Below are 21149 nucleotides of genomic sequence, written 5' to 3'. Positions count from 1 at the left end.
GAGTAGGGACTTCTTATGTTTCCTTTACCTGTGTGCCTTTGTTATATGATATCGTAGCAGACAAACCGTACCTACAGGCTCAGAATTACAGCGTCAGCCACGTAACCGTGACCCGATCTAAGAGGAAACACTTGGGTTTTATTTGTACCGTGCTGGAGAGTTGGCAGTCCTGAAAGACTGAACGGGAGCTAGGACGATCAATGTTTCACAGTTGTATACTTTTTCAGAAGAATAAAGAAGGAGGGAACAAGCCCTCGAGGGGGCTTGTACGGTGGTCTGAAAAACCCATTTGCTAAACAATTGACTTGGGGTGTTTGCATTTATGGTAGTTTGCTGTTAAGTATCAAACACACTTCACGTCAAATTTTAGCGATATCAAATAGTGTCGTAACTTCTGCTTTTTTCTGAGACACCTTACAAGTGGTTTAATGTACAGGTAGTATGTTAAAAATAGTTTCATATCCCCAAATCTAGATTTATGGAAATAGTTGTGTCAAATTTTTAGGTTAAGCTTTTTGTCTTCAGTGGTGTGTTTTGAGTGAAATGATGCCAACATTGTGCAGGTCATAGCAGGTCAGAGGCAGTGAGTTGAAGTGGAGCCCACAGCTTGTTTGGCCCAAGAAGGATGGCCGTGAGCACAGAGGTTACTTGTCTCATTGGCGTTTGCTCTGTGCTTTGAATGTCCACTTCCCCCAGGTTCCTGGTGGTGGCCTGGGAAGCGCGACCGTAGGTACTGTACACGAGGTGCAGCTGGTGCTCTGGTGCTCAAGTGGAAGCAATAAGGAAATTACAGGCATCCTCGAACAGCATCACATTGGTAATATGTACTCGGTTTGTACTGAGAGGTCTCCTGTGTGTATCAGAGTACTCCTGGCAATCTTCCGTGAAACCTGATTGCAGGGCAGCGGTCCCGAATGGCTGCTTGTGTGAAAGGAGAAGTGCACAGGGGAACAGTCGTAGTGTAACGTGTTCGGGCAGGACAGTATTTTGGTGAACGCAGTGCTGTTGTTCCATATTGAAGTTTTGGCTTCAGAACCAGGAATTGGAGCAGCAAGTGCTGAAGACATTTGACAATTACTTGGAAGCAGGAGCTTGCCCTCTCTTGGTCTCTGCAGGAGTGTTGCTAGGTCTGTCCACCTTAAGGCTCTGACCCGCATTGTCAGCATACTTTGGTAATGCATGTGTGACCTAAACAGTCGTAGGTCTTTGATTCAGTCTGGCAGTGTTGTCCACACAACCTTCTGAACCACTGAAAAGTCATCTTTTAATGAAGCTTCTTCCATTTCCCTTGATGTGGAGGTTACTCCACAGTTACTCTGCCAGTAACCTGAACGGTCTTCACCCTGGGAAAGAAAATTAGTGTTGTTTTTTTTTTCCTTCACCTCCTGAGAGCTGCCTCCAAGAGCATCTTCAGGTTGCTGTTGCTTTAGCTTGTTGCTTTGCGCAATTTGATCAAGCAATTTTTAGTGTTTCAAATGTTGCCATGTGTATAACCACACGCACACATTGTATGATCGTTGAAATGGATTTATAGCGTCTGTTTATTCAGACTAATCGCTCCTGACAGACTTTAATATAAAGATAGTTTTGAATCAGGAGTGGGTAGATGTGTGTTTGGACAGCTTGTATCTTAGCAATAAGAAAGTTGGCTGAGCTGGAGACAGAAATGTAATATATGTGTGAAGAAATGAGGTTTTCAAGTCCTCTAAAAACAGGCTGAAAAGATCTTGTGACGTGGCCACCCTGAAACCTTGCAAACATCAGTAAAATGGCATAAAATCCCCTTCTTGTTTGAAAAAGCGAAGAACTGATGGCTTGACATTTAAAACAAACATGTGTTTAACTTATTCATCTATATAACGTTGGAGGAAATGTATGTTGTAGACTCCAGACTTCTCAGGTGAATGTATTCTGAAGATTTGCCAAGATGATTGAAGGCATTAACGTGAAATCCAATTCAGTGTGAATGTGGAAGGACTTACCTGTGAAAACAATAACTCAGACTGTTTTTCTGATTAGGAAGGGAGAAATTGGCTTAGAAAAACTTAAATTTTCACAGTAGTTTGCATTTGGAAATCAGTAAGGTAAACAGATATTCTGTCAAGGCGAAGTAAGTGATGGTGAGCAGCAGAAAAAATCCTCACGTGTTAATTTACCACTACTTAATGCTTTCTGGAGCCTGGCATTAGCTCATTGTTGTCCTTCTGAATCTCACTAAATGCCATTTTGCTGTGATTTGAGACAGCCAAGTTCACTTTTCAGGAACTTTTATTACGTTAATGTGAGTTAAAACACTTGAGTGAGCTCTTTTACGCGATGAATTACATTGCTTTCTGTGCTTTTCACATCTGAAAATAACAGGATATTTTATGTAGAAGTACGTTATATATGTATATATGCAATTTAAGGGGAGTAAGTAAGGTTTTGTAGGTGCACCCAACAGGCAGTCATACTTCCATCAGGAAGTCAGTCTGATTGGAGGTAAGTACCTGAAACCAAATCACTCTTAAATTCTGTGCTAAATGCTATGTGGTCCTTGGTAAGCCCATCTAGAGCAAAGGAAGAATATCAAGTGATTGTTTTTACGACTTCTGTGAACTATTAGCTGTCCTCGACTGTTACCATACTGCCTGTTACCCTTACATTGTTAGCTTGGCTTTGATACTTATTTTCAGCCTGTATGTAACAAAATAAAATAAAAATATTATCTGAAACTATGTATGGGCTACTCTGATAATAGGCTTGGTTACCTTGAAACAACCTCAGCACTCAGTTAAGTTTTAAAAATGCAAGTGAAAGATAATGCTGGCATGGATAAGAGAATAGATACTATTTGCTATTATGTTAACAGAGGGAAGAGCCACATAATGTGCACTGGCTGACCCCGTAAGGCAAGGAAGAAAGGTAAGGAGAGTTGTATCAGCAGATGAAAATACGTGCTGCTGGTTGGAGTGAGCAAGTTGAAGGACTCTTTAAAAATTATTCACTTTTCCAAATGTGGTTGCCAATCTGAAGCTATACCATCAGTGAAGGCTCATTAATCTGCTTAGTTTGGTTAAGCCTCACTTGAGCATAAGTAGGAGAGCGGCAGTGTCCTCTTGGGAGTGTTGCCAGGGCTTGTGGAGCCAGACTCTGTGCTGCTTCTGTGCTGTTTGAAGCTGAACCCTCCTGACATCTCTGCAAACTCCATGAAGCCTTGCCCGCTTTCCCGACCTCATGGGAGAGAAGTGGAAGAGCTGTGGAAAAGCTGCTTGTCTTCTGTTGCTGCAAGGAGGTGGTTAACACCTGGAAGCAGAAGGACTCTGAGCTCCAGTGCAAGCCTCTGACCTTTTCAGCTGGTTTGGCTTGCAAGCATCGAGTAATTCTTGGTGACTTTATTTTAAGAAGGCAGTGCTTGAGATAGTCTGAGGCTGACATTAAATTAGAGACTTGCCTACTTGGACATTTCATCTCTGTGACATGCTTTCAGGTTATCTTTTTACTTTTTCCTTGCCCTCCCCTTGGCATTTTCAAGGAAATCTGCCTAAAGTATTGCAGCTGGTATTCTGTGCTGCTGCTTTCAGCAGTTGAGCAGAGCTGGAAATGGGAAGGAAAATATGAAGGGAGTCTTTGAAGGTGGAAAATGGGAAGACAGCTACAGGCTGCAGTAGAATATCTTACCCTGTACATGGAATAAGAGCAGGGTTTTAAGGTAATACTTGGTGTCAGCCAGAAAAGACTCCAGTATTGTGATATATTATTAGTGGTACTGTTTCTGTCAACCTCAGCATAACCAGTGAAGTGAAACCCTGTTGTATAAGACAAGAAGTCAGGATGAAAGGTTTCTTGTCCCCAGTTTGAGCATGTGAAAACAAATGTGTGCGGCATTCAGAGAGTGTGTTCTTCAGAAGGGGAGAAAAATCCAAAGAAGAGGCTGTGTTGCAGCTTGGGGCAACGGGTTTGTTGATGTAGGTCATAAGCAATTTTTAACATCAACAAATCTGTGAGGAGAATTGGAGGAGAATAATCTGTTACATGTTGCTGCTCTGTAGCATTCAGATCATGGGTAGCTTGTGCTCTGCATCTGCTACTCTGGTGAAATCCCCGATGAGAGGTCAGTATCCCTGCTTAGAGTCCTTAGGCATTACATCAAGTGAAATAAAATAAATGTTCTTTCTGCTTTCGCTGCATGCTGTGACCTAGCTAGTCTTGAATAAGAGTTGACAGCCATCATGCTTGTTTCTCTATTAGTGAGCAGAAATAAGGTTTCCTGTACTCCCCTTATGAGGCATCATTAGTGCTCAGTTTGTATTACAGAGCTCCAGGCGCAGGAACCAAGCACAGATTTTTCTTCCCCTCCGTGGCCGCGGAGTGCACGACATCTTTTGCAGGGTCGCTGCTGGTTCTTACTGCATCGCAGCAAGGCGACGGTGAGCGTGAGGTGGGAAAGCATCGCGTTGCTTCTTCAGTTACGGCCAGCAGTTATCAGCATGCTACAGCTCATGCGTTTCAAAAAGCAAGGCGTTGGATTAATCTTCCAGATTATTCAATTAGAAGATAAATAAAAATACCCACAAATAAGCCACTGTTTGAAGGATTTGTGTCCAAAGTAACAGTAATATAATGGAGGTATTGACAAATGAGATTCATCTTGTAGTATGTGGTTCCAAAATGATTAAGCTGGAGATTTTTTTCCCTCTTAGGAGAGGACTAATGCTTTGGTTTTTTTTTCTACTTAATGATCTGTGGTGATTTTAGTCTACTTATTGGTAAAGGAACAGCACTTCATCTTTATTAAGTCTTCCCATTCGGATCAGTTCTTTCATATCTGATAAGAGTAGTTAACAATGAATAATCTCATTCATTTATCTGTGTCTTTTGAGGATCTGAAAGTGTCTTCTGAAAGTTCATCTTACCCTATCTTTCATAAGTCTTAAATTCAATTATTGAGAATTTGAAATGGTCTTTAAGGAGGCTCCTTTTGAATAGAATACTTTTCATGAGCCTTCAAATCAATTGCAAGTGAGTATCTCTTCTGTTCTCACTTGTCAGGATTGAGCATGGATGCTGTTAGTGATTGGGCCTAGCAGAGCTCCTGGAGTCCTTAGTCTCCTTTTAAAAACGTACAGCAAATCCTGAATTTTGCAATCTAGTTCACCCCTCAGCCAGTTATTTTCTCTATCCTTTTCTGAATTTGAGACCTTAGGGCAAGCTTCTGTTAACTAACTGCATGTTTTCTTATGGAAAAGCAAGAGCTGTCTGGCACAACTTTTCTCACAAAAAAAAAAAAAAAAAAAAAAGCTTTTTCTCAAAAGTTTTGCATTAACTAACCTTGCAGGAGTTGTCTACTGGTCTGTTATATTAGAAAGTGATAAGTGTACTGGAAGAAAGCCCTTAGATTGCAGGATTTAGTTTTGTTTGTCTCCCTCCATCCCCCAAATCTAAGCAACAGTGTCATAGGTCATCGAACTCAACAGTACTTGATAAGATCAGAAATCCAGAATCCACAGTGATCGTGTGCAATGTGGAAAGGGAAGATTGAAAATCAGCAGTGTCCTGTGCTGTGTTTTTAGTGTTAAGATAACAAAGACCAAAATAAAGAAACCAGTAAGAAATTTTTGTAAAGACAAGCTGTGGAAGAATTGAAACGAACCCCATGTCTTTAATACACACACGCTTTTAGTCGCAGAATTGTTTTGGAAGATCATAGCTAAGGTTTTAGAACATAGGTCAGAATTTATTCTTTTGTCTCATATTACTTCCTGTGTATTCATTGTTTTTTTTTTGGTCTAGAATTGCATCACGGCTTTTGGAACACCACGGGGTTATCATAATCAGCTTTCTCTTTTGTTGTTATTTGAAGTTTATTTGATTCAGGGCTGATAGAAATCCATTTCTGAGTGAGTTCGCTTAGTTTTTCAAGCTGAAGAGTTGTGGTCTGTAGAACACATAGCTTGCACAATAGCTCCATCAGTTTGTTATTTCCAATAAGATTAAGGCTCCTGGTTTATGTGATTTGTCCTCGTAAGTCTCTCATGATTGTGCAGAGGGTACATATAAACCTGTATAGTAGTCTGCGCTGAAGGGAGAATTTGTGATGTGACCCATTCGCTAGCCTACTGAACAAAGCTGTGTTGTTGTTTCTGCGAGGACTTCCCTTATATCTTTATCTGCTTGTTCTTATCCCCTTCTCCTCTTTTTGCTCGCCAGTCCTTGGAAGGAGGAGATGCTTGGTTTAGAGTATGAGCAAAATGCCATGAAACCCATGTCTACGGCACATACAGTATAGTAGTGTTTCATGAGTAAAAGCATACGAAGTGGAAACTGTGGAAGGATGCCTGAAATGTGCCCTGCTGGTAGAATGATGGATATTTGGATTTTATTAGCCCCTCTCTCGCTCACCAAAACTGTACAATCTTTTGTATGCCTTTGTTAAGCAATTCTGAAGGTCTGTTTCTTTATTACTTAGGTCTTTCATTAATATTTTACGTATGCAATAATGATGGAGTTGTTTTTGTTGTGCTAGATGAAATTAAATAAGCAGTCTCTGTCTACTAGAGCCAGAAAGCAGAGCACAAGAGAAATGGCTTCATCTCCTGAGCCCCTGAGAGTTGGCCGTAGCCTCGGAGGTTGAAAGCCAGGCTTTTGCTTTGAAGAGCAACATAATTATTATGAAAGATACCATAATAGTTATAATTGCTATTATGAAAACCTGTACTGAACATGCAGTAGCTGCTCACAAAGAGCAGCTGGGTGCAGAAAGATGTAGGAGAAAAGCTTGTGTCTAGTGGGACAGTAGGGTTTGGGATTTTTTGAGTAACAGGCGACTGTTACATACCCTTTAATATGGAGCAGGATCTCTTTCAGCACAGGGTGCCTAGTAATGCTGTACTAATGCCTTTCTTGTCACGGTATTGATGTTATGTTGAGGTAGAATTTCATTTCACTTTTATGGGGGAAGGATTGAAGGGCTGGACAGTAAGTCAACTCAAAATCAATCAAAATCTGTCCCGACATTTGACTTTGTCATGTGGCAGCCAGCATTAGCCTTGAAAGTAATCCAGGTAATTCACTATGTTATTGAATCCCAGTGTTGACAGATTAGTTCCTTCTGGCTTGCTGGTGTTGCTGTTTTTGTGAGCTAAATATAGATTTGTCTAATTAGAGACATGTTGGCATCCCCGGTAGTGTAACATCTCAGGAAGTATCCTATGGAAGTGCTCTTCCTTGTAGCAGTCAATGAGTCCCCACCTTGCCAAACACGAGTGGTTAAAGTCGGTGGATGCCAGAAATGTCTTTATTCGTCTTCACATTGTGGAATGAAGTTAGGAAATCAATAATAATTGCAGTAAGCCAACCAGTCGGACAGCTCGCAGAGAAGAATGGGAGGTGCAGGCTGGCTGGCTGGGCAGAGAACAGTCCTGCACCAGACGAAGATGAGGGGGATGTTTGGCATATGCATGGGGTGCTGTAATGGTGCAAAATAGCTGAAACACTATCTGTTTAAACTAGGAAGTTACATCAGGCTTCTCGCACGGCGGCGTTCAGGTATTTGTGGTTCACCCCAAATGGCAGGAGAGGAGGGTACTGCTCTGCGTAGTTTGTAAAAGAGCATGAGCCACGTGGTCCATGGAGCAGCTACGTTAGCAGTGTTGGCTGTGCCCCTGTGTTGAGCGTAGATGATAAACTGTAATTAATTTTTATTATTGTTTTACATGCCAACCCCAGAGCTTTGTTTGAAATTTGGTTGTTGCAGGGTGTGGGTCCTGTCTCAGAAGCAAAACGCCAATTCTGCTGGCCGCAGGGAGTTCCTGCTGGGGTGCGTGAGGCTTTATTCACTCAGACTGCAACAGGAGAAAAATCTGCCAAGCAGATGGGCTGCTGCTTCTCTTCCTTCCTGGAGGAGCTTGCAAAGTGAACTATATGTTTCTTCCACTGCAGTTATCTGTAGGCTTAGAGGGGTAAGTTGGTTAGTTTGGTGTTGTCTTCCTACATTAGGGAAACTGTGTAAGGCTAGAGTGTCTCCCAGAACTATAAAATCTGATATCTCTTTTTCAAGGAAGTTTGTTTCAAGAAAATTCACATGCTTTGTATACTTTAGTGCACTTTAACAAATACATGTATATTGCCAAAAATACAGGATCTTAGCTCTGTGTAGTGTGTCAGCTGTATGGAGTCATACTTGGAAGGGCAACTGCTTGAGTATTTGAGTTTCCCTGCCCTTCTTTTCCCTTTTCTTCAGTTCTGAGAGTTGTTGAGTACTGATACATTGTATGGATTTGAGGTAAGGTGTAAACATCCCTCAGACAGATCAGCATCCTCTTACAGACTGTTGCAGCCCAGTTTCAGCAGGAAAAGTTGAAAAAATATGTTAGAGTTGAAAAAGAGAAAAGGAGTGAAGATGATGTACAAAAGAATTCTTCTAGCTTGAGATGTTTACTGAAAGTACTGGAAATGTGATAAATGAGATGTGAAACTGCTTTTAAGTCAACAGCTACTTCAAATGAATTCCTGAAAACTGAAGACTGCCATTCTATTAAAAATAAGTCAATAAGTTACAGAGCGCTGACATTTGAGCTACATGGTTCATTTGAGAAACTGACATTGCACAAATGTTAACTTGTTTATCAAATTTGTCAAACTAGAATTGTTCCTCAAACAATTTTTGACCTGACAGACACAATTTAAATTTGTTTCATGGCATGGAGTCTGGTTCTGCGTATAGTTTTTCTTTTCACGTCCTTCCCATGTACACGTGCACTGAAATAGGTTTTAAGATGTATTTTACACAAACTTAGGGTATTCTTTTGCAAGAAGAATGTACTTTAGTATAAATGAAAACTAGATCTTATTTTAGGGCTTTTTCAATGCTTTCTCTCACCTTGTGGTTTAAACTTTATAGAAGTGAGTTTTATGGGTATGCCAATAACCCAAAAGCTATCACTGAGCTTGGGATACTTCTGCAGTCAGTTGTGGTGCTGCGATATACACTCTTCGTCTGTCTCCTGCGTCATGTGTTTATTTCAGATAAAATAAGCAGCGGCTGCTCTGAGCATGGAAGTAAAAGATATAACACTGGAAGTAGGCGGTTTCCAATAAACGTATTTTAGCCCAAAACTTGAATTCAGTTCTGTAAAATACAGTCTCCTGTTTGTTTTACAGCGATGACAGGCTTTCTGGTGATCGGTTCAAAAGCAGCCTGTCACAGCATTTCTGCACACGTAGTGTACCAAAAGAAATAATAACATTTGTTACATTTATTGGTATAATTAAACGCTTCTTTCCTCAAACTTGTGCACCTGCTGGATTGCATCTCTGTGTTTATCAGGAGACGGAGGATATTTAATTGTTTTCTTTGTTTCTTGTTTACCCTTGTTTCTTGCTTGGGTCACTCAGCTCTTTGGGGAGGAATTGGTCTGTGAAAAAGCCTTGCAATCTCAGTGCTTAGCCCTTGCAGGGCTGTGGGTTGGTTGTGATACTTATTCTGGTTTCATGCTCGGCAGGTGCCTGAACCTGTGTCCAGATGGCATCCTGCTGGTGCTTGGAAAGTGACCTGAGGGAAGTTTTAAACCTAAGACACGTGGAATAAAAACATTACAAGCCTCAGGAACCTGTGAAGGGTATGGGTGAGGAGATCAGTCGGCTGCCAGCAGACTGCTTTGTGGAAATATCCTCTGCAGCCTAGAGAAGGGACTTGCTTCTCACGTCTTTGTGGAGCAGACACTTCTTGAACAGCTGTGGAGGAGTGGGCAGGGTGCTGCTGTGATGCCTGGTTTGGCTGTTAGAAAAGTGGGACAGAAGAGAAGCACACGGATGTTTGCACTCAGCTTAAACAGGGCATGGTTAGGACAAATACAAAGCTCTGATTTGCTGGGAGCTCCTCAGCAAAGTCTGTTTCTCAACCAGATTTCAGGTGTGTTTCAGTTTGACTCCGTGCTTGAGTCTCAATGGCTTTGGTAGAGGAGCTGTGGGTCTGTGCTTGCTTTCCTGCCACTGAAAGCTGGCCCTCCTCTGTCCTGATTGCCAAAAACATTTGTCTTGTTCATAACAAGCAGTTTTACTGAGCAATCAGTAAAATTTTTTTTGACCTATTTCTCTAGGCTGTTGACAACAATAATTGCTGCTACTGTTTCTATATTAACATTATACAATAAAATTGTTTCTAAATTATTCATGCTGATTTTGACAATTTCTTTCGCTTGTGACACCGCTCCTCTCGAAGGAGAAGCTGGGAGATGGAAAATTTTCCCTTCCTTTTGGCAAACAGCCATCTTAAGTCCTGGGGAGACAATAGTTTGGTATTTCCTCGTCTTCTAATTTGGGTGCTTTATTTTATTTATTTATTTATTTTGACCCCGTACCCCTTCCTTTCTTGTGGATGTTATTTACTTATCTAGATAAGCAGGTTTTAAAATATAAATAGCTTTTCCACATAGATGCATAATAATACTCGGAGGAGAGCTACTATCTTTATGGCTTAAATAGTAGGTCTGGCAGCCCAGATTCTGTGAACTTGTGAAAATCCGATAGTTAACCAGGGGGAACAGAGCCCCAGATTTCTGCCTGGTGACAAGAGCCTGTATTAGCATGGCAGGGGGCTTTTGGGGCCCAGCAGTGATCTTTGCTTGTGTTGCAGAGCGCTGAATGAGGAAGCAAACTGCTCTGCGTGCAAGTTGGGGTTGCTTTAGCTCGTGAGAGACCTCGTGTTTCAGCCTGAACGTCGTGCAAGTGTTTGGAGGAAGTGCAGGCATGGTCAGGAAGGATGACACGTTACTTGGGTGGCCTTGTTCTTCAGAGTATTTTGATTTTTATCTTCAGCAGAAGCTCTTCAACCTCGGAACTGCATCGGTTGCCTTCTCGGGTGAAGGGCTGGAGGAGCACGTGTGGAGTGGAAAGCAGGGAGGCATTATCCTAATCAGCTCCTACAATAAGGAGGATATTTGTTGTTCTTGAATAAGCTGTAGATATGGAGGCTGTTACCGAGTGTCCTCACTGTGAAAATAATTGCAAACGGAACAATTTAGTACAAATTAAGCATGCTTTGAAGGCTTATGATAGTGGCTTCAGGTTAGCGTTGGCAGAGTAAAACTGCCTGAATCAGAGAAGCCCTCTTAGGACTTCTGGGGAATGCTTTTTGATGTTTCAGAGTTTAATAAATAGCATGTACAAGGTCTGATGCTCATTTTCATACTCTATTGTAGCCCTTAATTACAAATTAATAGCAGAGCTATCTGGATTGAAGCTGTGTAACTAGGCTATGGATGGGAACCTTCTTAAGGCAAAACCTTGCAGTGTTTTTTTTTTTTTTTTGATTATGGCCTTAGTTGTGAACAAAGCCAAAGCTGCTTGTTGAAATAGGGATTATGAAGAACTGTTAGCAATTAGTTTCTTACTAATTACTTTTGCAGTTCCAGAAAGCAATGACAGTGAATGGATGAGGAGAGGGCTATACTTTCTCTTAAATAATGGTGCCTAATTGAAAAAGGCTTTTTCTCTGAAGTGGTAAGGAGCTAAAGAAATAAAATCCTAACACCCCTTCTTCTTTTAAGGTAAAGGTTTTTGGTTTTCTTTTTTTTGTTTGTTTGTTTTTGTGTTTCACTTTTCTAACTGGATGAACTTCTTCTGATCCTGTAATCCATTACAAAAGCCTTTTTTGAGTGTCTTGGGAATCATGTAAACTGCACTCAGCATGCCCAATACCCTGAAGAATCTACACCTCTGCTCTGATACATTTGTCAAATTACCAAATCAGGAAGAGGCGAAAGCAAAGGGATACCTATACCACATCTTCATGTGGGGAGGAAGTAGCTTCCCTATCTCACATCTTTCCCTATCTCACGTCTTTCAGTGCTTGCATGATGCCTGTTTTTTGTATTTTATTAAAAGTCAACATTTTTGGCATCATCTACACATCTGGAATGACGCCTTTCCCTCTCAAAACAGCTGAAAAATGCCACGAAACACCCATTTTTAGAGACAGGCTTTAATAATTAAGCTGCTTAACTCAGGCAGCTTTGCCAGAACGCACCTTGTTTTGTCCTAATTTGATTAGGACTGCAAATATTCATTATTTGACACAAGATAATTGGAAAACAGATGGATTATACCCCTCTTCTTTCATTATCCAAAGCATCAGACTTAGAATTAGCAGTTATATACTCGATGAGTTTTCTCTTATGGAATCATTTCCTGATCCCAGGCTTTAGTATTTATCATTTGTGTTTTTTTTTTTTTTTTTTTAATGTTCTCCTCTGAAGAGTGGGTTCATGTTGTGCTTTCTCTTGAGAGCAGGCAGAGTACCTTTCAAGTATAAGCTTCCAGTGTTTTAAATTTCTTTGCTGTCAAATATTTTAAGCACTTCAGCATTTAGCTGCTCTGAAGGAAACCCTGCAGGGCGGCAGGCGGGAAGATGCATGCCATTCTGGAAGAGCATGAAGTTGACATTTTGCAAATTTTGGTAGCTTCCATTTTAGAAATTCGTTTCTGGTGGAGATGTCTTATTGATAAATGTGATGAGTGCTGTTTTACTTGGTCTTCGAAAACTGTGGATGTACTGTGAAAAAACGACCATGGCTCTTAACTGGAGACAGCGTGTTAGTTGGTCTAACTTATTTAGTGATTTGCTGAGAGGCAGCAAAAAAGCACATGCTACTTCTTCGAGGTCATATGCAAAGCAGACAAAATAATATGTGATTACAGTTTCATAAATATGCTCATAGTTTTCACTTTTGCAGAATACTAATAAAGCAAATAGTTGTCGTTAATGTAATTTGTGTTGCATGAATTATTCTTTGGGAGACTAATCTGCCCTTGAGCTTTAGGATTAGTCAAGGAGAGATTTGCACTACAGACGTTATTGTAAACAGCTGGACCATAGCTTTATGTTGTTCAGCGTTACTGTATAGAAGCTGCTTATCTGTGTAGATCAATGCTCCAGATTATTTGATTGTATTGTAATGCAGATAATTTTTCTTGGCAGGCAGTGAATGTAAGTGAATTAAGCCATTGGCTATGAAGATAACTTGACTGATGCACAAAATTCTCCGCCAATTTGTGTCTTTTAGCTGGATGTACCTTTGACATGACCAGTGATTCGTGAATTCCCGTGTTTTAAATGTTGTGACAGCCTGTATGGGACTAATCACTGTCACTACATCTATTTTTTTTCCTCTCTTTTCAATTTCCTGCGTTTTCTTAAGTTGGTTTTGATTTTTGTGTGTAATAGTTTTAGAAGAAGTGCTACTTTTTCCCCCCCCCCCCCCCCCCCCCCCCCCCTCAGGTATGGTTTCTCAGTCCTCTTTGTGACAAAACTGGTGCTGGATGTGTCTGTTAACACACAACCCGAGGAACCATTAGCAATTTTATTAGCAACTTGTGTAGACCAGAGACTCTCTTGAAAGTAGTTGTTATCTCATTTTTTATTTTTAGCTTTGCTGTGATAGTGAGGCATCGTCACAAGCCAGTTCCTGGGCAGGGGGGAAAGCAGAATTATTTTTTCCTCAAAGTGCAATATGTCTGAGGTCTTCAGGACAAACTTGATGGGAAGGGAGATGGTGTGAAGAGAGAGTTGTTTCTTTCTCGGTGTAATATGGAATATGTAAATGACTCAGTCTCTTATCTGGAGGCCTTGGGGCAGACCAGCCAGAAGTTTCTAGCACACCTTTCATTCGTGGAAAGCTTTTCTAGGACAGTCCAAACAGAAAATATAGTTGGGGTGTTGGGTAAGACTCACTCTTCCAATGTCAACATTGCCTAGATGGTGTAGCAAGTTAATCAGCTGGAAAAGTTAAGCAGTGTTTGGTGTTCAGAGCTGTTAACTTTTTGGGGAGACAAAAATCTGCAGCAGAGCCTGCTGTTAGAACTGAAATCGAAAATTTTGTGCAAACCCACAAGACGTGTAGGTGAACTTACTAGAAGTGAACACTTCTGAATGTTTGCAAGGTACGGAGTAATTTTGTTAAATACCTCTTACTGGTTGTTGTGCTTTTCACTATTGATGGATGCCATGCTGAGCATTTTAGCAGAAATGCAGTGCAACGTTGGAAACTGGCATGCAGGCCTTACCAGCTCAAGGTTACTTCTCAAAGTGAAGCTTTAAAACATAAGTTTTATATAATAATATAAATTTAATAAAAGCTGTGCAGGTGGCAGAGCCCCCTTGTGAGAGAGGAGGCACAGGCAGTGAGCATCAGAGACCCCCACCACTGCCAGGCACCTGAGAGGCTTCATGGCTCTTTTTCTCACGTCTTATCCGTCACACTCATAAAATTAAATGTCAATAATGCCTTCACTGTTTTTGTTACTGTTCTTATGTAGGAATGTGCCCTGGATTAAAATAGGTCCCATAAATTAGGGCTACGAGGACTGATCCCTTCCAGATGCCTCTTTTAGCAGGTCTCTTGGGAATGCTTCGTGGTGGGCACTGGCAGGAGGGGCAGCCTGATGCATCTTGCTGACCCGTTCCCCTTTGCTGTTTCGCTCTGGTAACACAAAAGAAGGCTGCATGTTGTATAGGCTTGCCGTGTAGGGCCACACAGGGGAAAGGGAAGGAACCAGGAACCAGGAACTGTGGCATCAGAAACATTCTTCTGAAGTATCTGTTACTTAGCATAAGTGCTTATTTTGGACCAAGTGCATAATGGATTTTTAGCTTCACGGGTTTCAGCTTTTTGCATGTGGGTTTTATTACAGTCAGAAAGAAGAATTGCAAAGGGAAACAACACATCAAAGAGTGCAATGCAGTGTAGAGCTTGGTGCAATGGCCGCATTTTTTTTGATGCTGTGATCACTGTCAGTCACTGTTGATGGCAAGCTAGCTCTTTGGGGGAAAAAAAAAAAGGAGTAACAATGCTGAAACATGTCTGCAAAATGGGGTGAACAGAAATCTTGTATGCTCTTTAGGAGTATCTTGTTCAGGTGTCAGCAAAAGGCCCATCAGAAGCTCTAAATCTAGGTTTCATACAGCCAGGTCAGATGTGCTAATGCAGTCAGCCTTTACCTTCTCATAAAGAAATGTTGTTAGGATTGACTACTGTGTTTGGGCCATCACCTCTGCATAAATGCCTCCATCAGCATCAGCCGTTTCTGTGGATTTTACAGCAAGTAATTTCTTGAAAAGCAAGAAGCTGCCAGTTTTCAATCTGAAAAAAATAGTGCCATAGCAGATCAACTCATTTTCTTCAGAAATGAAATATCAGATGGCAGTAATCTTGGATTAGGAGTATATATTACAGAAAGAAAACGGAGATGGCACAAAAGGCTGTCTCAAGGGCAGTTTTTCTGTTAAAACTTACGCGGTGGAACTGCGAGTTTCATAGATATGATGCTGAAAATACAGTATATGAAATTGTTGGATATTACTAAAGTGAGAGGCTTTTAGTTTAAACACTGTGGCAGCAAGCTCTTACCTTCAGATATTCAACAATTTAACGTCTTTTTTTCTTTTTTTTTTTTCTTTTCTTTTTTTTTTTTTCTTCCTGATGTAAAATCGTTAAATAGGTGATGTTTCCACTCTAGCTGTTTGTTTGAAAGCTCGTATCATCAAGCCAGAGATATGACAGACAATTCATTAACCTACTATCCTTGCTTAAGGGCATTCTAAAGGAGTTCAGCTTTGGAAGCAAAGATTTGCATTATTCATGATCATGATCTAAATGCTTTCGTTCTGTTTACAGCGCCTGTTAATTGCTCTTGTATTCCTTTATGATTAGAAACATTTAGCTGTCTTAATCAATAAGATGAAGTGCTATGCTGAGCAGTTAATTAGTATGGCCCTGTCAGCTCAAAATACAGAAAGCTAAATGTGCTCATGACTTGCTTTAGTAATTTGATTAAGCTAGAAGTCTTGTCCTTTCTGAAGGGAATGAGTTTTTAAGTAGACAGTCATAGGTTGTCATGTTAGAGTTAAATTGATAGCGCTCCAAGTAAACTGCCACCTTTTTTTCCCCAGCTTTAGCTGTCTTCGTAGCTAACAGGAAGGAAAAGAAAAATAAGAAACCTCTCCATTTTAAACCCACAGGGCATGTCTCACATGCCACATATGGAACGACTCATGTCGATTTTATTTGAAATTTTGGTAAAGTTATGTTGCATCAAGAAGAGAAGCTGAGATAGTGATGGGAAGTCACTGCCAGTGGATGTGTTCCTGCTTTCCTTAGGCTACATTACAGTATTAAAGAAAACAGGAAAATAAATGTTCTCTCCTTTTCAAACAAACAAAAATCATAGAACCTGAAATATTTGTTTTAATTATGGCATTTTAATGTGCAGTGTTAATCTAATATGTTAGGGTAGTTAGATGTTGACTCCTAATGTTTCTTGGTGCAGTGTTTTAGCATTGTAGGCATATAAAAATTCATGAATTTCGGGGGAAGGGGGATGTTTAAATGAAGAGTGGGGAAATTAAGATACTGGATTTGCATACCTCTTATAAGAAAGTCTTCAGTTTTTCATGAATTTTTCAAATGTTTTTAATTTTTCCCTTGAGAAACATTCTAGCTAGAAAATTAAAAGTTAAAAATAGGTATTTAAACATAATTGCGTACTCCACCATGCCTCTAATGTGACAGGCTCACTTTTGAGACATGAGGGACCATGAATCCCTGTTGGCTTCTCTCATGATGAACGGAACCTCAGGAGGAGATTCATCTTTGCAGATGCTAAAATTGAAGGGGATCGTGAGTTGTGCGGTATGTCTTGTTCCCATTCTTGGTTGGGGGCAGATTGTTTGACTCATGTTGGATGTGTGCTTTCCTACGTTGTAGTCTTCTTGACAGACATTTTGCTCCCTTTACAGTTATGGTAGGCCTGTTGACCCGTTCATTTCAGCTACTGATTTATCTACTTTTAATTTTTAATCTTTTTAAATTTTGGTAGGGATTAAGATGAATTACACATAGGTAGGGTGCACCTTGGGGAAAAAGGAATGGTTTATGGTTTTTTGAAAACAAGATGTTTGGAATCATTTCGTGTTTTCATAGGCTCCCTAATCTGGATTTTGGTGTGATTTCTGTTACCAGTGGAAGTGCCGATTAAGTAGTGGAACAGAATCTTTAAAATGTTTGATTTCATTTGAGTGCTGTTACACGGTTATGAAGTGTTTTGGGAAAGGATTAATGTAAATCTGGCTCCACAGACACTACTTCTGTTTCTCCCATGCATTGTGCAGGCTTGGTGTCTAAACCAACGTGGAGGTCTGTGGGCGAGGAGGGTTGAGCTAGCTTCCTTCTAGGTGCGGGCAGGAGGCTGACAGACATTTCAGAACTGTGTTCAGCTCAGAAATTGTTGAGGGCGGCTTCGGTTCTCCGGCAGCAGGTGGGCCTTGTGAGCAGGGCGGCTCCTGGTGGCACTGGGCTGGGCAGGGAAGAGCACTCGGCCTAGTGTTTCCTGTCCCCAGTGCCAGTGTGCCCAGGATATTTTGAAAGTCGAATTTCTGTAATCAGCAATATTTCTTGTTCTGTGTTTAGCCCAAGTCCATGAGATAATTTTGGGAGTTTGTTTACTCCTTTAAACTTTGTGTGACGTTATTGCACGTCTGAATTTCTGTGGCGACCTTATTTGCTCGTTATGTATTTCTCAAACTTTTGAGTCTTTACAGCCATGGGTGGGTAAGCCTAGAGTTTGATTCGGGCTTGCTTGTGCTGTTACTGCTCTGGAAGGACTGAAATGTCAGATATGAGAGTAAAACTTACTTTTTCTTCTCATTCTAGGTGCCTGCTGATGGAAATGCTGGATTGTTGGCAGAGCCTCAAATCGCCATGTTCTGTGGCAAACTCAATATGCACATGAATGTTCAGAATGGAAAATGGGAATCTGACCCCTCTGGGACCAAGACCTGCATCAGCACTAAAGAAGGAATTCTGCAGTATTGCCAGGAAGTAAGTCCCTTGTTCGGGAAATAGTGTTCCTCATTCTGAAGTACCTACATGCAGGTGCTTGCTGGAGGACTGAATCCATAGGGATCTTAACTTTCTATTTTCTCTTCTGCTCCATTGCCCTTTTAACCTTCTTAAAGAGACTCTCCCCAGAGGCTATTATTAAAACAGCTTCAAAAATTGTCTGCAGGGGGATCGTTGAGAGTATTGTTGGGCAATTTCATCCATCTGTCATACGCCCAAGGGGGATAATTTTATATAGTATATGTACGGCAAACTTCTGATTTATGAAGTATTTTGAATAAAGCTGAGATGACAGAAAAAACAACAGTGTTTTAAATAAACTGGGCTGATCTTGGAAGTCAGCTGCAACATGTCCATTGTGATTGTACCATGATACTGAAATACCGTGGGTCAGTCCAGAGTTACTGGTCACTGCTGCACACTGAACTATTCAGAGTTTCTTAATAGAAGAAGCTTGCCCTACAGATGAAGTCACAATGAACAATTTCATATCTGAGAGCAGAAACTTATTACCCACTCACTCATGTCCTAAGAACAGATTGTGTATCTAATTTTGTTTTGTCTCCATGCTGGGATAGCGTGATAACCTCGTACCAGTGTGTGACAATTTGAAAAGAAAATGTGGATTTCATGCCATGAAACAAAAGGGCATGGCTTGAGTTGCTTTGTTGCTTTAGCCCTTATGTTTTTTTATACTATCTCTGCTTTTTTTTTTTTTTTTTTTTTTTTTTTTTTTAAAGCAGGGGCTATTGCTTATTGCCATAGCAGTAGATGTTTTGCTTCCTAAATGTCAAACCAATTCCTGTGAAAATGCCTCTTTAAGAAGGAAGATAATTTGCACTTCAGATCTTTTCTCCCTTAGCATCTTCATTCCTGCCCTTTCACCCATTGATTGTTCCTTATGTTTCTTACAATGTATTGTTCAGTTGTTGAGTTTGGGCTTTATGGTCATGAATACTAATTTTAAGAAAGAACCCATAAAGGATATTAAAATGGTTACTTCGCCATTAGCTTTGTCTCTTAATAAAAAGTATGGCTTTTTGAAATTCATAATATTTTTATGTAATACTAAGAAAAATACCAAATGTAACATGCTGGCAGGGTTTAAAAGGTTTCTTCTTGTTTTCCATTGTCTGCTTTGAGTTATCTAAATAAAGTTGATTTACATATAATGAAATTATTGAGGGTGGGGGAAGGAATAATAAGATGGAAGTAGAAAGTCTTTCTGAAGTTACAGAAAAAAATACATGAATTTATAGGAAATAAGAATAGAAAGTTTGGTCAGTTTTAAGGCATGAATAATTCAGGAGGTTGGCAATTGAGTTACAGAAGCTGCAGTAAGAAAGGATTCCAAAACAAGGACTGGGAACTGTAACATTCAGCTGAATGTCAGGTGGTTTTGAAATTTTGTGTGACATAGAAAAATGCTTCCATTTAAAAAAAAATAAAATAAAAACTAAAAAAGAAAGCAAAAGAAGTTGGAAGGTAGTAACTGTATACTGACTGATAACAAAGGGGATAATAAGGAAAGCTGTGACTGCACATAAGGAAAAAACTGTTCGCAGGAAGAGTGGCCAAGAGCTGGTACAGGTACCCAGGCGGGATGTGGAGTCTCCATCCTTGGAGACTGGGAGAATTGAACAGGCCAAGAGCCCAAGGAGCTTGATCTGGCTTTGATGTTAGACCTGCTCGAAGCAGGGGAAGGCCTAGGGTGCTTATTATGTTAATGTTAGGTGCTTATGCATTAATATTGGGTGCTTATATATTAATTATTAGGGTGATCTTGTCGCAATTGTAGGGCGTCTCTGTAGCTACAGTGAAAAGCACAGCATAGGGGGTTCAGTGCTTTCACAGGGCAAGCTGTTGGCCAGTCTGCTCCCTAAAAATGGGGCAGGCATCTTACTGTTTTTAGTTGATCTGTGTTATTACTGGTGCATAAGACATCAAAAGGCTAAGGAGGTAGTAGGCACGGTAGAGAGCAGCCAGGGAGATGGGGGTTTTGTCTGCGTGCCCAGGACTTCAGTGGGTCGTCTGGCTCAGCTGCCGGAGCTGGCAGCTGCCTCCTCTGCTTTCACTCCCAGGTCCTCAGAGATCCAGGAGAAATACATGGATAAGGCTGGGCAGAAGGTAATTCTCAGTGACCCTGAGCAGTGATTAAGCAGTGTGCTCTCATTAACTTCAAGAGCGAGCAATTCTACCATGGAGGTTTGTAACGTGGGGATCTGGCTGGAAACTGTTTTCTTGCTGTGCTCGTCAGTAGGCTTTCTGTTTGTTCGTGGGAAAGTGCTGATACCCGGGCTGTCCTGCCTGATCCCTTGGCTTTCTTCTCCACCTGAGTGGCCCTGTCCAGCTGGCTGTAGGAAGGGGCAGGCTGCTGTGGGACGTCAGAGCACTTGGCAGCGCCACGGCTCTCCAAGCAGCTGCTTGCGGGTGGGGAGGAATCATGCAAGTCCCTGCTTTTCCAATGCTGGTAACAAATGCACAAATTAATAACAAATATTATGAAGGTCAGATCTGCCGATGAGATAAAAGTCAAGTCAAAATTGATCCAGCCCTGCAGAGTGGGCAGAAGCTCCTGGCTTTGTACAGCTCTGTCCAATAGTCTGCCGTGCTTCCCCTCGTCCCTCTGGCCATTTCTGTAGCAAGGTGGGCTTTTGGTATGGCCAGGAAAGGGCATTACTGCCTGCTTTTGTCTAACTTTCCCATGACTTGACAAGAAGAATGGAAAAATCAGATTCAAGCACCTTCTTCTACCAAATAAAATAATTTGGAGAGTAGTGCTAGTACACGCAAGTCAGGCTGGCTTCTCAGCTGTGGAGAACCCTTTGTTGCTTGATGCTCCAAATACGCTTTGTATCCTGGGGGTAATGAGTGAGGTGGTTTTCCTCTTGCCTTTTGCTGTTTACATTGGCTGTGGAGATAGCACCTGCTGTTGGGCCCAGGGAGTGGAGCAAATTTGCATTTTCCTGTTAGCAGGAAGCAAGAGACATCAAGATTGAGATGTGGTACCTTTTGCATCAGGATAATATGTGGCTAAAATCTTCTTTCTTCTTAGTTTTGCCAAATGCAACCTTTCCCTTCCTTCCTTTTTTCTTCTCCATGCAGCCTCCTTCTCCAGAAGGCTGACTGCTGCTTCTTGAGGTGTGTTTTTTTTCAGTGCAGGCAGAGGCTGAGTTTATCTGTTCTGCTAATGAAGCAGACAGGTAATCTGCCTGAATCTGTTCGTCACACTGCCTGACACCATGGCAGCTTCCTTCATTCCTCAGTCCTGCG

At 41.1% G+C, this 21149-nt stretch overlaps 1 protein-coding gene across 4 annotated transcripts in view; it reads left to right on the top strand.

The window, feature by feature from the left end:
- APP (amyloid beta precursor protein) overlaps window positions 1-21149 on the top strand; it is a 213164-nt gene that overhangs the window by 18610 nt on the left and 173405 nt on the right. For all 4 annotated transcript variants that reach the window (XM_084531058.1, XM_084531057.1, XM_084531056.1 and 1 more), the window contains exon 2: window positions 17688-17855. In XM_084531058.1, coding sequence (XP_084387184.1) covers window positions 17688-17855 — 168 coding nt within the window. The remainder of the gene's footprint in view (window positions 1-17687; window positions 17856-21149) is intronic.

The sequence above is a fragment of the Aythya ferina genome, assembly GCF_964211825.1.
Source record: "Aythya ferina genome assembly, chromosome: 1".
NCBI lineage: Eukaryota > Metazoa > Chordata > Aves > Anseriformes > Anatidae > Aythya > Aythya ferina.
Note: the sequence above shows the minus strand (reverse complement) of the source record. Positions and strands in the feature narration are given on the sequence as shown.